Source organism: Staurois parvus, unplaced genomic scaffold (assembly GCF_062004578.1).
Source record: "Staurois parvus isolate SC_StPar_1 unplaced genomic scaffold, SC_StPar_1.0 ptg001418l, whole genome shotgun sequence".
NCBI lineage: Eukaryota > Metazoa > Chordata > Amphibia > Anura > Ranidae > Staurois > Staurois parvus.
Genome location: NW_028319214.1, coordinates 308,727 through 322,590, shown reverse-complemented (window position 1 = coordinate 322,590; position 13,864 = coordinate 308,727). Strand labels below are relative to the sequence as shown.

Sequence of the window (13,864 nt, the reverse complement as noted above, 5' to 3'; positions counted from 1 at the left end):
TTGGCACCATGCGCATTCATTTGTGCATGAATGTTCGTTCGTGCATGTACACCTGTGAACCGCCAAACAGGCAGAGTTCCTTAATCCAGGGCGTCTAGCTACCCTCTTGAGGACCGCTGAGTTTTTGGGTCCCCCTAAGTTCTGCACAGCCATGCAACATGCATTTTCCACACTTTCATCCACAGTCAGTAAAATGTCCATGAGCTTGGTTTTTGTTGTTTTATTAGGGGTCAACAACTTAGATGGGGTCTAGGGGTATATGGGATGCCCAATGGAACTGAACAACTTGGAGGATAACTACTTAGACAAAAATGGCAAGAATCTAGCAAACAGCACAAAAATGGATCCTAGGCTATCTACTCCTTCAGGAGTGGCTCTTTCCTTCTGACCAATTAGCACAGTCTTTGCAAGGAGCACTTGGTCCCCTTAAAGTGTTACTAAACCCACAACAGTAAAATCGGTCTGTATATGCATTAAAGAATGCTTGTTATACTCACTGTGGAACCTAAGGGGTTAATCCTCTGCATTGTGTAAAAGTGACTTCTCTGATCCTCCTTTTTTCCAGTGTCTACATCTTATCTCCTAATAAGACATATCATGTGAAGACATTGCATATGCTCAGTTTGGTGTGTATTGCCAGAGAGTTTTTTTTTCTTGGGAGAGTGCATGTGATCAGCACAGGACCAATCAGCACTGCCCAGACGGAGGCCAGGGGTTCTACATCCTCCTAGAGAAATCTCCTCCTACAAGCTTTAACCAGTGCTAGCTGGACACTGATAGAAGTCACAAGACTGCTCTAACTGCTGATGAGAAAAGGTATTTAGCCGTTTATATTTACTAAAATAATTGCATTTCCATGTTCTGTGTACTGTGGGAGACCAGATATAGTGAATGCAGAGTCCTGGGTTTAAATATACACTTTAAATGAACCTCCTCGGACCCCAGATGAAAATCCCCTCATCCACCTGGCTGTCTTGAGAGTATCCCAGGGCAAGGGATTCTGAGACACACACAAGTAATGTAGTTCCAGGGAGAATTAGTTGGGTATACTGTGGGGCAGTGGAGGTCCTTCTGTCCATCTTCAGCCTGCAGGCAGACCCCCCTCCACTAGTGTCCCCTCCCATGCAACACACCAGCAGCACTTCCTCACTCCATCTTCCACATGACTCCCCTGCAGACCAGGCTCTCGCATATTTAAGGGATGATCTAGCCACCATACCAGGCCTCCTGCCTAAGTATGCAGATCAGCCCCTCCTCACCCTCATCCACTGCTTCTAGAAACTTCTCCATGTTTCTAGAGCAGGGGCAGGTATCAGATAAATGACCTGCAGAGCCCTTCAGCCTTAACCTGAAGTAACCTTGCTGACTCACTCCCAGGCTTCTAGCAAGCCTCTAACTATGCACACAAAAAACTATCTTACACTAGAGGGCGTTACACATGTAACGTGGATAGAAAAAGGCAGACAAGTTTAGAGTCAAGCCTGTGTGACAACTATGACTGCCTCTATAAATACAGCAGAGAAAAAAGCATAACCAGGAATGGACATGCAGTGTGTTATTTGCAGGATATTTAGATGAAAATAAAGGAAAAAATTGTCTGAGAAAACATTGGCACTCACCACATCTAAGGACTGGTAAGCTATTTGCTTTTGTTTTTGGCATTTGGGTACCCTTTAAACTGGAACAACAGCCATGACACCCATCTTTCCTCACTCCCAAATTCTCCACCCCATCATATTTTTTTAACCCACTATACTTATTGTTTTTCATACATTCTTCCAGGACAGGTGACAGTCACGTATTGACCTGTAAGAACTGCTCAGTCCTGGAGTTCTGCAAGCCCAGCCTGCATGATAACATGTCCCCTGGGGGGAAAAGGGAAATGCTTGAAATGAGCAGAAAATCAGAGTCATAGGACCAACGATCCTGGACTGAGGAGGAAGCCAGGGACAATACTGGAGCATGGAGAGGGTGAGTGAATTTTGGTATTATTTTTCTTATACAGGAGGTGGGAAATCCTGGAGTTCTGCATTAAGAAAATAAAACATATAGAACATATACAGGATTTTTTGTATAGTACTGACTTTTGCATTTAGGAAATATATTGTGCGCACATGTGCAGGTAGACCCCAATTTACAGCAGCATCAATATTTATACCACTATGGCTACATACAACTATTTACTTGTATGGCAAGCTGTACACACCAGCTGTGGCTAGCAGGACAAGGGAAAACTTTGGGAATGTTACACTAGACTAGACATATAAAATGCCTGCAAATGTCCACATGCATGAGTCCTCAATTGTTATCAGGTTTGTGTTAAAAAATGTTCAAAGCATAGAACATTATTCACAAGTAGATTATTGTATTAATTATTATTACAGGTACTTATATAGCACTATCAATTTACTTATGCTTTATATATAGTACATTTGCATCAGTCCCTAACCCTCATGGGGCATACAATCTGAGGTTCCTAGCTCACATTCATACATACACATACTAGGGCCAATTTAGACAGGATCCAATTAATCTATTAGCATGTCTTTGGAGTGTGGGAGGAAACTGGAGTATCGAGAGGAAACCCACGCAGACACACGGAGAACATACAAACTTCAGGCAGGTAGTGCCATGGTTGGGATTTGAACCAACGACCCTAGTACTGCCAGGCAGAAGTGCTAACCATTTAGCCACTGTGCTGCCCAATATTCATGTGCAAGTATGTTCTTTGACAAAAATCTAGGATAAAACAACTTTTAATAAAAACCTCCTATACAGTATCACACTATTTCCTGTTCTGTTCTCTTCCTTTTGAGCGTATATGTTATATGAAGATCCGTACATTATAAGAAACATCTTCTGTTGCCGGTCATCAGTCTGCAGACCATTGCTCCCAGAGCCAACATGCAATTTGCTAGTTTATAATTTCATTTAATTGAATTCTATTGGTTATGGAGTCTTGCACAATTGGTGGTGGATTTTCAACAATTATGAAGCTTTTGAATTGAAGAATATTAGGGACATTTTTATTTGAGTCGTTTATTGAATATTTGTGGTTTTGAACATTTATATATTATTTTGTTATGAATATTTGCACATTTTTTTGGTTTATGTATCATTGTCACAACAATATGTTTGCTTAATTAGTGCTACCTTTTTCTTTTGATTTTTATCATTATTACCTCTAGCAGAGGGTGAGGTTTAGCAGCTTGATTTTTGGATTTTAATTTTATTTTTGTTTGGTGCTGTTCCTACTTATATACTATTTCACAAGGGTGTTCTTTACTATATTTTTTATTATTATTGTATTCCTTTATTGTTATTATATCTCCTCCTCTAGCATGTGCAGTCGTTGTGCACAAATCAGATATGATGAATATGAAAGCAGGCATCACTGGCAGTACACATTGCCATACTAGAGAGTATCATAATGACTATGCAATTAATGTGTGAATTGTTTGCTAAGAGGCATGGGTTTTTGGATTGTTTAGGCTATGCTATGTGTTAGACTACAAACCTCCAGAGTATGTTCTTGCACTGTGTCTATGGGTTTTGAAGAACTTGTGCTACTGCCAGCACTGTTATCACTACATCTAAATAGCTTTGGCGCCAGAGTGTGAGAACTGACATTGTAACATAGAGACACTAAATTTAGAAGTGTAATCACCTCCAGGATCCGGGGAATCACAAAGCATGCTGAGAACCAGCTCAGTTCACTCTTCAGTTTTCCCTGTTTATACAACTTCCTGTTCTTTGGCCAGAACAGACAGCTTGTGCTTCAATCCATCATAAACTCAGATAAGAAGGTTTATACAATGGTACTGGATGGACTGCAGTCATCCCACAACCAGAGCAGCTGCACCTGCTGCTTCTTTGAGGACCCTCTTCTCGCCTACATGCTTCCTCCAATTCTGATTATCATCTTTGTGTTGGGATCGATATTTAATGGCGTAGCTTTGTGGGCCTTTTGCTTTCACATTAAGACATGGAAATCTAGCACAGTCTATCTCTTCAACCTGTCAGTGGCCGATTTCCTGCTCATAATCTGCTTGCCCTTCAGAACAGACTATTACTTGAAGAAGAAAATCTGGATCTACGGAGATATTCCTTGTAGGGTGATGCTCTTCATGTTTGCTATGAACAGGGCAGGAAGCATCTTCTTTCTCACGCTAGTTGGCTTGGATCGATACTTTAAAGTTGTCTACCCACATCATAAAATTAATTCTATGTCCATCAAGGCTGCTGTGGTTATTACCTGTGCTGTATGGATTGTAGCTATATCAGTGACTGCCTTCATTCTCACCAAAGACCATACTGGAGGAAACATGTCCAGGAAAGCATACTGTGACAGCTTTCTTGTGTGTCCTGCAGACTCATGGTGGCATGATCTCCTTTTCATTTTTGAGTTTTTCCTTCCCCTGTGCACCGTCCTGTTCTGTTCTTACAGCATTATCTGGAAGCTCAGAAAAAGGAACTTAGACAAAGACTCAAAGATTAAGAAAGCTGTCAAATGTATCACACTTGTTGGTGTGATGTTCTCCATATGCTTCTTACCAAGTGTGTCCTCCAGGATTGAAATCTTAAGACTCAAAGAATCACCACAGGGAAAAAGCTGTAGCATTTACAGAACTGTAGAAACTGCTTTCTTCATCACTTTATGTTTCACATACATGAACAGTGTGTGCAATCCTTTGATTTATTACTTCTCTAGTCCTTCAATGAGAACTTTTTATTTGCAGATTCTAATGCAATTTAGAATACGACACAAATTCTCCTGTCCAAAATCACATGTGTGACGAATTCCAGCTTCAGACCTATCCTAAAACCAGTTAAACTGTTATGGACAAGGCATCTGAACTAAGGTCATTGCCTTTCATTTATTGTTTATTATTGGGGAAATGCTGATTTGGATATAGAGGAAATTGGAAAGAAAATGTAAACTTATACATTCAAGAATATGTTATACAGTAGTGTCATGATAGTTACTAGGCACATTGTACATAGGTTAAAGGTTTATTATGTATATGTGAATATATTGAAACTTTGATGTTAAAGCATATCTCAACCTAAAAACAAAATATTTATATGTTGCAGCTTACCAGTCCTTAGATGTGGTGACTGCCTTAGGTTTCTATTTTTATGCTTTTTTCCCTATTATTATCTTCTGGTAAACCAGCCAGTAACAGATTTATTGTCTTTGGCTACGTTAACACCTATGCAGTTTGCTTTTTGTCCGTTTTTTGCAGTGCTTTTCGCAAGCTCGTTTTGCATTTTTCTACGCGCATTTTTTGCAGTGATTTGCGTTTTGTTGTTGGTTTTTTTTTTTCTGTAAAATGGAATTTTTTTTTTGCTGGGCAGAATAAAAATGCAAATCATGGCAAAATTGTGGCAAAAATGCACTACTATGCATTTCAGTAGATTCTCCTTTGAACTCTATTGTAGCAAAAACGCTGCTTTTGGCTTTTAAAGTCCCTGATCCTTTCCATAAAATGCAGCAGCTCAAAAGGCATAGATGTGAATATGTTCCATAGGAAACCATGTTAAATGGACTGTAGTGCGTTTCTGCAAAAAGCACAAAAAACGCATTGGTGTGAACAGAGCCTTAGGGTGGCTACACTCAGTTCTCCACTATATGTGGAGGAGTAGCAAAGCCACCTTTAGACAGGAGCACTGTCAACCTGCGGAGGGGGCATTGTTAGTTGCACTAGAAGATTTAGGTGGACTTTACATGAGTGACTAACAAATTAAAGCCAAGCTCCAGCTAACACTTATGAGCAGTTACAGCAACAGTTTTTTTTCTTTTTAGGATAAAGGTTTTACATAAATAAAAGCTGATCATTGTAAACACCCCTGTCAGTGTTCAAAGGTTTGCCTCAACTCTCGAATTGCCACTTTGGTAAACACCTCAGTCTGGTATAGGACGATGAAAAAAAAACAGACTTATTGGCTGGATCATTAGGTTAAAATAAAGGGGAAAAAGATTAAAAAATCATGCTGCAAGCACATCACAAGAAATGTTCGGCTGCAATATATTAAATTTCTGTCTTGGGGTTTAGAAACACCTTAAGAATTTATAATTATGTTTTAAATGACTGGAATAATTGTGGGGTGTTTATAATACAGAGAGATGCCCATGGTGGTTCCTCCTCCCCAATTATATAGCTCAATCTTGGACACCCAATGGGAGTGGAGGCTGTCTCCTTTCGAACTTTATGTTACATCTACTAAATATGTGGTTCCTTTTCTTATCCTTGTTTTCATTCCATGTTTATACAATTTTTACAGCATCACTAGCTGTCATCTTTTTGCACAAGCTTTTCTGCTTTTCCCTCTTATATATATACCATCTGGCTGGTCTTGGCACTTGTCAGGCCTTGGCGATAACGTTCAGAATTTACAGCTTAACTATGTACTATGTAATATATATTTCAAGTGGGACCCCCTGTCTACCCACATGTAAATTGGTTTACAAGATCTGCCCAGGTGGAGGGAAATGTACAGGGTGGTCCCACTGAATTAAATTGGTTGTTGAATTTGTCATATTTTGTTGCATTATATATTTGTTTTACAGTATCTTAGACCATACATCTCATCTGTACTCCTGAAGAAGCAGAATCTAATTCAGAGAAATGCGTTGAGTTATGGGATGAACCCACCCCTAGATTAATGTGTTATAAAGTTGTGGTTTTCTTGTGTTTATATCTATTATGCCCTTTAGAATGTATACATTATGTATGATCAGTTTATATTTTTGCTGGTATAATTTTTTTAACTTTACATTTTAATTGACTGTAAAATAAAATGTTGTGATTTTAAAATATAGTTGTCTGGGTACCTTAAAAGTCCATTTGAGTCTGTGCTTTTTTCAATACCTTTTTGATCTAAAATAAAATTAGGAGGTGGTACCCTCTTTTTACATCTTATGCCCACCACTGGTGTTCCTCTTTTTCTGACTGGGTGTTTCTATGCAAGGACGGTTAGACTGATATTCAAAATGTTTTGAATCATTGTATTAAACTAGTGTTTCTCAACCTTTTTTCAGTCAAGGAACCTTTAAAATTATGGACAGTCCTGAGGCACCCTTTAAAATTATGGACAGTCTTGAGGCACCCCATTTTAAAATGGGGTGCCTCAAGACTGTCCATAATTTTAAAATGGCACCTATTCTAAAACTATTCTAATAGTTTTATATAACACAGCAACATCCACACATGTAGGACAACAAACGTTAGAGGTGATTTATTCTTCCAAAGCAAATACACATTTGAAAACTGGTACTGAGTTTTACTCTTCCCCCTCAGCTTTCTCCATCACTGAGCTAATGTGACCCCATCGCTGATGAACAGGGGAAGGTGAGGGTCAAACTAGGATGCTGTGCAGGCAGCTGACATCCTCCTTATCAACTGATGATGTCATTGCTTGTTAGGACTTGTTCCACTAGCTGGCTTGTATACAAGTTTTGGGCAATTTTTAGAAATTTGGCCAAGGCACCCCTTAGGAAACCTCAAGGCACCCCTGGGTGCCTGGACAGACTGGTTGGGAAAGGTTGTATTAAACAATTGCTTGATAAAATTATTAAAAAGTAAGACTGTTTTTTTTCAAAAGCCAGTGGTCAGAATAGAAATATGGGTGCTGTCAATGTTGATTTGTCTTTGAAGTCGCAAAGTCAGGGTTGTCATCCTTATTTTTTTTTTACTACTTGTTGGGCCATTGACATGGAAGAAGCATTTGTATATCTGGTGGGTCACCCATTGTGTTTAAACCTATACCTGGTTAGAGGCTTAAAGCTGAACTCTGAAATATTATCTAAATACAGGACTCATGTATTGTTATTTGAATCTTGGTGTGCTTTGAATATTTCTTCCAGATCTATGAAGTAATCCAGTGTGAAACTTTACCTCTATGCAGGAGCTTTTTGAATTTTATCTCAGAATTGTTTAATTTATGGAAAATTCTACCAAATATAAGTGGCATCTGCTAAACATCACATACTGTATAGCCTATAGGTTGTTCTCTGCCTGCAACTTAACAATTTAAACATTTCTTTCCTAGACAATACTAGCCATGCTTAACTGCTGCACTGTGGCGATGCAGGCTAATGTACCTGTATGTCGGCCCATATCGCTCCCAGAATGCGTACCCTGTAGCCCGGCGATCAGTGTGTCGCCCGGACACAGCAGATCACATTACTGCTGTATCCACGTGATCATGGTGTTTTACCATGTGATTGCTGTGACCAGGGGTGGACTAACAACTCATGGGGCCCCCAGGCAATAGGGGATCGTGGGGCCCCTATGTCCTTGCCCACACTCAAAAAAAGCCTATAAAAGGTACCAGGGGCATTTTATGGGGCCCCCTACTGACCCCAGGCCCTCGGGCAGTGCCCGAGTGTTCCAATGGTCAGTCCGCCCCTGGCTGTGACCAATCTCTGCAATCACATAGTAAACACTGAAAGTGAGTTGATCCAGGGAATATCCTCTTGGGGGCTCAGCAAGGAATTTTTTTCCCTGCAGGAGCAAATTGGATTGTGCTTTGCTGGGTTATTTTGCCTTCCTCTGGATCAACTGTGGGTATAGGATTATAACCCTTTTTTTATATATGGTTGAAATGGATAGACTTTTGTCTTTTTTCAGCCAGACTAACTATGAAAGTAGAGATCGGTTTTCTCTGTTCTCAGGGCTGGTGCTAGAATATTTTGGGCCCTAGGCAAGACCAGCTACTTGCACCTCCCCCCCCCCCAAAAAAAAAAAATAAAGCTCCAACATTTTTAAAAACAGTAGAAATAGGGAAACCTGTCAGTCCATCACAGTGTTTTGTTATATAATGACACTTTTAATTATTTCACTGTGTGCCCTTATAAAAAGTATCTGTGATGAAGTTCTGCAGACCCTAGCATACAATGTCTCAGTCCCAGCATGGCTCACACACGTGGCATTGTACATACATGTCCATCATCACAGAAGCAGCAAAGCCAATGGTCACAAAACTCCAGAGTGCCTGTCTAGCTCTGATTTATCAATGAACTTACACAATGAAACCAGTAGCTATCTTGTTAGCTTCATTGTCCTCTGCCCCCCCTCGCCAGCACACTCACCCTGTTGTCAGCTAGCACCAGAAGCTGCACCCACTGTACTTCTGACACAGTCATTCCAGTTGCAACAGCAGCAGATACACACATAGAACAACAAGGAAAGTGGAACAGCAGCCCTGGCACCGATGTCAATCACAATGACTTCCAGACAGGGGCGTGCCAACTGGAGTCATGACGTAGGGTTGTTTGTCAGTGGTCCCCACATTGGTCTTACAGGGTGCAAAGATCAGGGGTAGAATGCTGGAGAAGCTCCGAGGATCGCTTGTCAGCTACAGATTACACGCTTTTGTTGTCTGCAGCTTTTACATCTTACAACAAACGATACATGGCTCACATCTGCGTTTGTTTACATCTGATTCTCTCGGGAGATGTTATCTTGAGCTAGCAAAGAGAGATTAGGGAAGCCAGTGGCCGTGCTGTGCCCTAGGCAGATGCCTAGTTAGTAGAGCCGGCCCTGTCTGTTCTCACTGTGAGAGCAGAGAGAACCGATGCAGCAGTCAGTGAGTATACAGCAGTCTCTCAGGCTTCATGTACACTCACAGACTGCTGTGCCAGCCACCCCAGTGTCCTCGATTACTGCCCCATTGTCCTTGATAACTGCCCATTGTAGTCAATAATAAACATGCAGCTAGCACCTGTCACCTGTCCCAGTGCTCACAATAACACCGCCATACACCATACCAATGACTGCCATACCAGCGTCCTGTTCATCACCATATCCCATACCAGCACGCTAATTACCACCATATGTCATACCAGTGTCCTTATCACCGCCATATGCCATATCAGAGCTCTGATTACCACTATACGCCATACCAGCATCCTGATCACCACCATACCAGCACCCTAATTACCACCATATGCCATACCAGCGTCCATATCAATGCCATATGCCATACCAGAGCTCTGATCACCACCATACAGGCGCCCTGATCACCACCATACACCACATTAGCACCTTGATCACTGCCATACACCATACAAGTGCCATGATCACCGCCATACCCCATACCAGAATCCTGATCACCGCTATGCCGCATACCAGCATCTTGATCACCCCATATTCCATAACAGCGTCCTGATCACCACCATACCCCATACCAGTGTCCTCATCACCACCATACCCCATATCAGCGTTCTGATCACCACCATACCCCATATCAGCATCCTAATCAACACCATATTCCATACCAGTGTTCTGATCACTGCCATACTGGAATTCTGATCACCACCATACCCCATACCAGAATCCTGATAACCTCCATACCTCATACCAGCATCCTGACCATCCTGATTACTGCCATACCTCATGCTAACTTCCTGATCACTGCCATACCCCAAACCAGCGTCCTTATCACTCCCATACATCATACCAGCGTACGGCATTTTAGGGTCTCAACTGATCAATTTTCAAATATATCTATATATTTTCAAAAAATTTTGCAGAATACATTTTGGACTAAATTTATGAAGACAAATAATTTATTTACAAATATTTATAACAAAAACTAAGCAACAAAATGTTTTAAAAAAAACCCAGTGGTGATCAAATGCCACCAAAAGAAAGCTTTATCTGTCTTGAAAAATTATTAAAAATTTCATAATGGTGTTGCATGACTGAGTAATTGTTGCTGTGTGTGCTGAAAGTTGAAATTGGCCTGGACTAGGGGGTGAAAGTGTCCGGACTTGAAAAGGTTAAATATTGGGTGAGTAGGAGACATTTAAGAACATCATCTTCTGATATTAAGATATTCAATTCTGGTATTGTTGATTAGAAAGAAAATTATTATATAAAAAGGGAAATTGTATAGGATGGGACTTCCCCAGAAATACATATCTATGCAAAAGAAGTGAATAAGTGATACAGTTGCTTATAGCTAGCAATTAAGCTAACAAAATGTTTTAATTGAAAATATTGCAACCAAGCTCCTCTTGATATAATTGAGGGATAGAATAATTGGGAAAGTGGTTGTATAACACATTCCTAAAGACATGGAATCATGTAGGAAGGTTCAAGTGTTCGCCAATGTTAAAAGGATGAAGAGTGGAGTGGCCTTCAACTACACCATTTTCTTCACAAGCTCTCCAAACTGCCAGGCATTGCACAGCCTCTTACTGAACTAGAGTCTGTGCCATAAATTCGAACCAATTTGCCAATGTCTTTCCTCTATGTAGGCTTGCCTACTCTGACCAGAAATTGGGTACACTCCACCTCTACCTGGCAGATACTGCTAGCAGTTATCCTGTTTCTACTCCTGCCCTTTTCACTGTACCTCGTATCCTGCTGACTTGTACCTGCTCCTCCTTGTTCCTGATCCCAGTTTTGTTTCCCCTTCCCATCCGCTCCCTGCATCTCCAGTTTTCCCCTGGTTTTTGGTGTTCCTCATTTTGTATATATTGTATATAGTTCATTGTTAGGCTTTTGTTTGTTACTGTTTAGTTTGGTATTCTGTCACTGGGTTTTTGGCTCATTTATAATTTTATGTTTGCTGTTTGCTGATGTGTGGATGGATTTTGTTTCACTGTAAATAAATCTCACTTAACACATACACAGTCTGATTCCAGTTTCCTGAGGGTAGCCATGTAGATCTGGCCATCCCTGCTGCTGATTCCTAACACAGAGCTCCACTAACCCATACATAACCCATATATAAGGCCATTATTTTATCCGCCTCCAGGACTTCTCCAGGGTGTCACTCATCTTCTGGAACTCCCTGCCCCAACCCATCAGATTATCACCTACTCTCCTCTCCTTTAGGCGCACCCTGAAAACCCATCTCTTCAGGAAAGCCTACCCCACCCCCTGCTAACTTGCCGACCTCCTCCACTCTTCCTACCACTCCATCCCCCACAGCTATCTCCTCCTGTACCACTATCCCCTCCCTCCTAGATTGTAAGCTCGAAAGAGCAGGGCCCTCGATCCCCTCATGTTTTGCATTGTATTGTTATTGTTCTGTCACATGTTCTGTCCCCCTTTGTAATGTGCAGCGCTGAGCGAACCATTGGCGCTTTATAAATACTGTATAATATTAATAATCCACAAACTTGTGAGAGAAAACTGCATGTAACAACATAGAGTGTAAAAAGCGCCAATTAAGGCCTCTTGCATGTAATAATTTACTGATGTTTATGCGCAGGATCTTGTTGACAAAAAGATCCAGTGTAAAATGTTCCATAAAGACCTTGCATATTTGTATATTTGTATACATGCATATAATTCTTCTTCATCTTCTTCTAATGGCCATTACTGCAATATATGCAGGTATGTGCGTGTAAACATGCATCTACACGCATATGTCCGCAAAATACTGCACTCAAACATTAAATGTTCTTTTTTTTAACAGGAATATATTTATTGAATTTTTAATACAAGAAAAATGTAGAAAAAATGTTTACTATCAACCAGAGTACGTACTGTAAGTTGGCAAATGTATGTATATAATTGGGCAACGCCAAAAAGAAGAGAAAAAGAAAGATATTAAGTCATAGCATTATAGGCATGCTACTTTAGAAATATACAAAGTATACTTCTAATGTAGCCCAGTTAGTAGCAGTTGAAAAAAGCAGTGTGTAGTATCTCAGCAAGGTGTGGGGGAGGTAAAGCAAAGAAGAGCTATGAAGGGGGGAGGAGGGAAATGGAGAGGTCTCGGGAAGGGGAGGGGGCAAAAAGTAGGGGTAGTGGAGGAAACAACAATAGAGTCTCTGCACCAAGACTTAAATCAATTTAAACAAAGAAGGGGGGGGGGGGCAGAAAGGGGATTCGGCTATAAAAATATCAACTAGTAGTGGATTATGCTGGGTTTCTCCAGCTGGCCTAGATCTTACTGATTTCTATGGGCAGTGTCTACTCAGAAATGACCACTACCTCTTCTCTCCTATAATTGTGCACATGGGGACAAGCCTTGAGGACCTGAATAAGTATACCTGTTTCCATACCACATCTATTAAACGTAGTTGATGTTTGAGGGTATATAATTGAGAGCCTTTGTGGAGTTCTAGTATGCCCAATGCAGGAGTATAAGTTGGACAAACATGTCTTTAGCCGAAATCATAGCAGGAAAAAACCGTTGCAGATATTTATCCCAGTCTTCTTCAGTTAGAGATGGGATGTCCCCCAGCCATCACTGAAACAGTACAAATAACCTAGATGTAAGGGTAGTGTTCAACATGCAATATAGGGAGAAGTATGAATTGATCAAGTTATCAGAAGTCAACAAAGTTTCCATAGGGTTGGAGGTCAAAGCATTTTGAGATGGAAATTGTGCTTCCACTGCATTTCTCAGTTGTAAACAATGAAAGAACATAAAAATTAGGGAGTTGAAAAGTAGCTTTATCCCCTTCACGCCTAACGGTAAAACAAATCTTAACACCTAAGCACAATTTTGCAACTTTGACATGTGTTAGCAAAACCTGCATATCATCACAACTACGTTGTACATCCGGATGGATTATACCTTGTTTTTTCAGGACAAATTGGGATTTCATTTGGTGGTAAATGGTAATGGATATCTCCTGATTTTCTTTTTATTAAAAAAGGAAAGTGTCCCAAAATAGTAACAAAATTTTTTTTTTATATTTAGGTGTATATTTCTTGCTACTGCCATAAGCTATCACCAAAGAATAACCAAAAATACTTTTTTCTGCTCCTGACGATCGCAATGATACCACATGTGTGTATGTTGGTTGTAGTTTGTACCAGTAGTACAGCCCAGAAACTATGCGCAATTTGCTTTTTTTTTTTATTCTGCCACTAACTGACAGTGATACCAATTT

General features: G+C 40.5%; 1 protein-coding gene across 1 annotated transcript; it reads left to right on the top strand.

The window, feature by feature from the left end:
• The first annotated feature begins 3,815 nt into the window (after positions 1 to 3,815).
• Positions 3,816 to 4,824, top strand: LOC149436100 (hydroxycarboxylic acid receptor 3-like). The gene has a single exon (XM_089661965.1). The coding sequence runs from the start codon at positions 3,816 to 3,818 to the stop codon at positions 4,794 to 4,796; it is 981 nt and encodes a 326-aa protein (XP_089518091.1). The 3' UTR covers positions 4,797 to 4,824.
• The last annotated feature ends 9,040 nt before the right edge of the window (positions 4,825 to 13,864 follow it).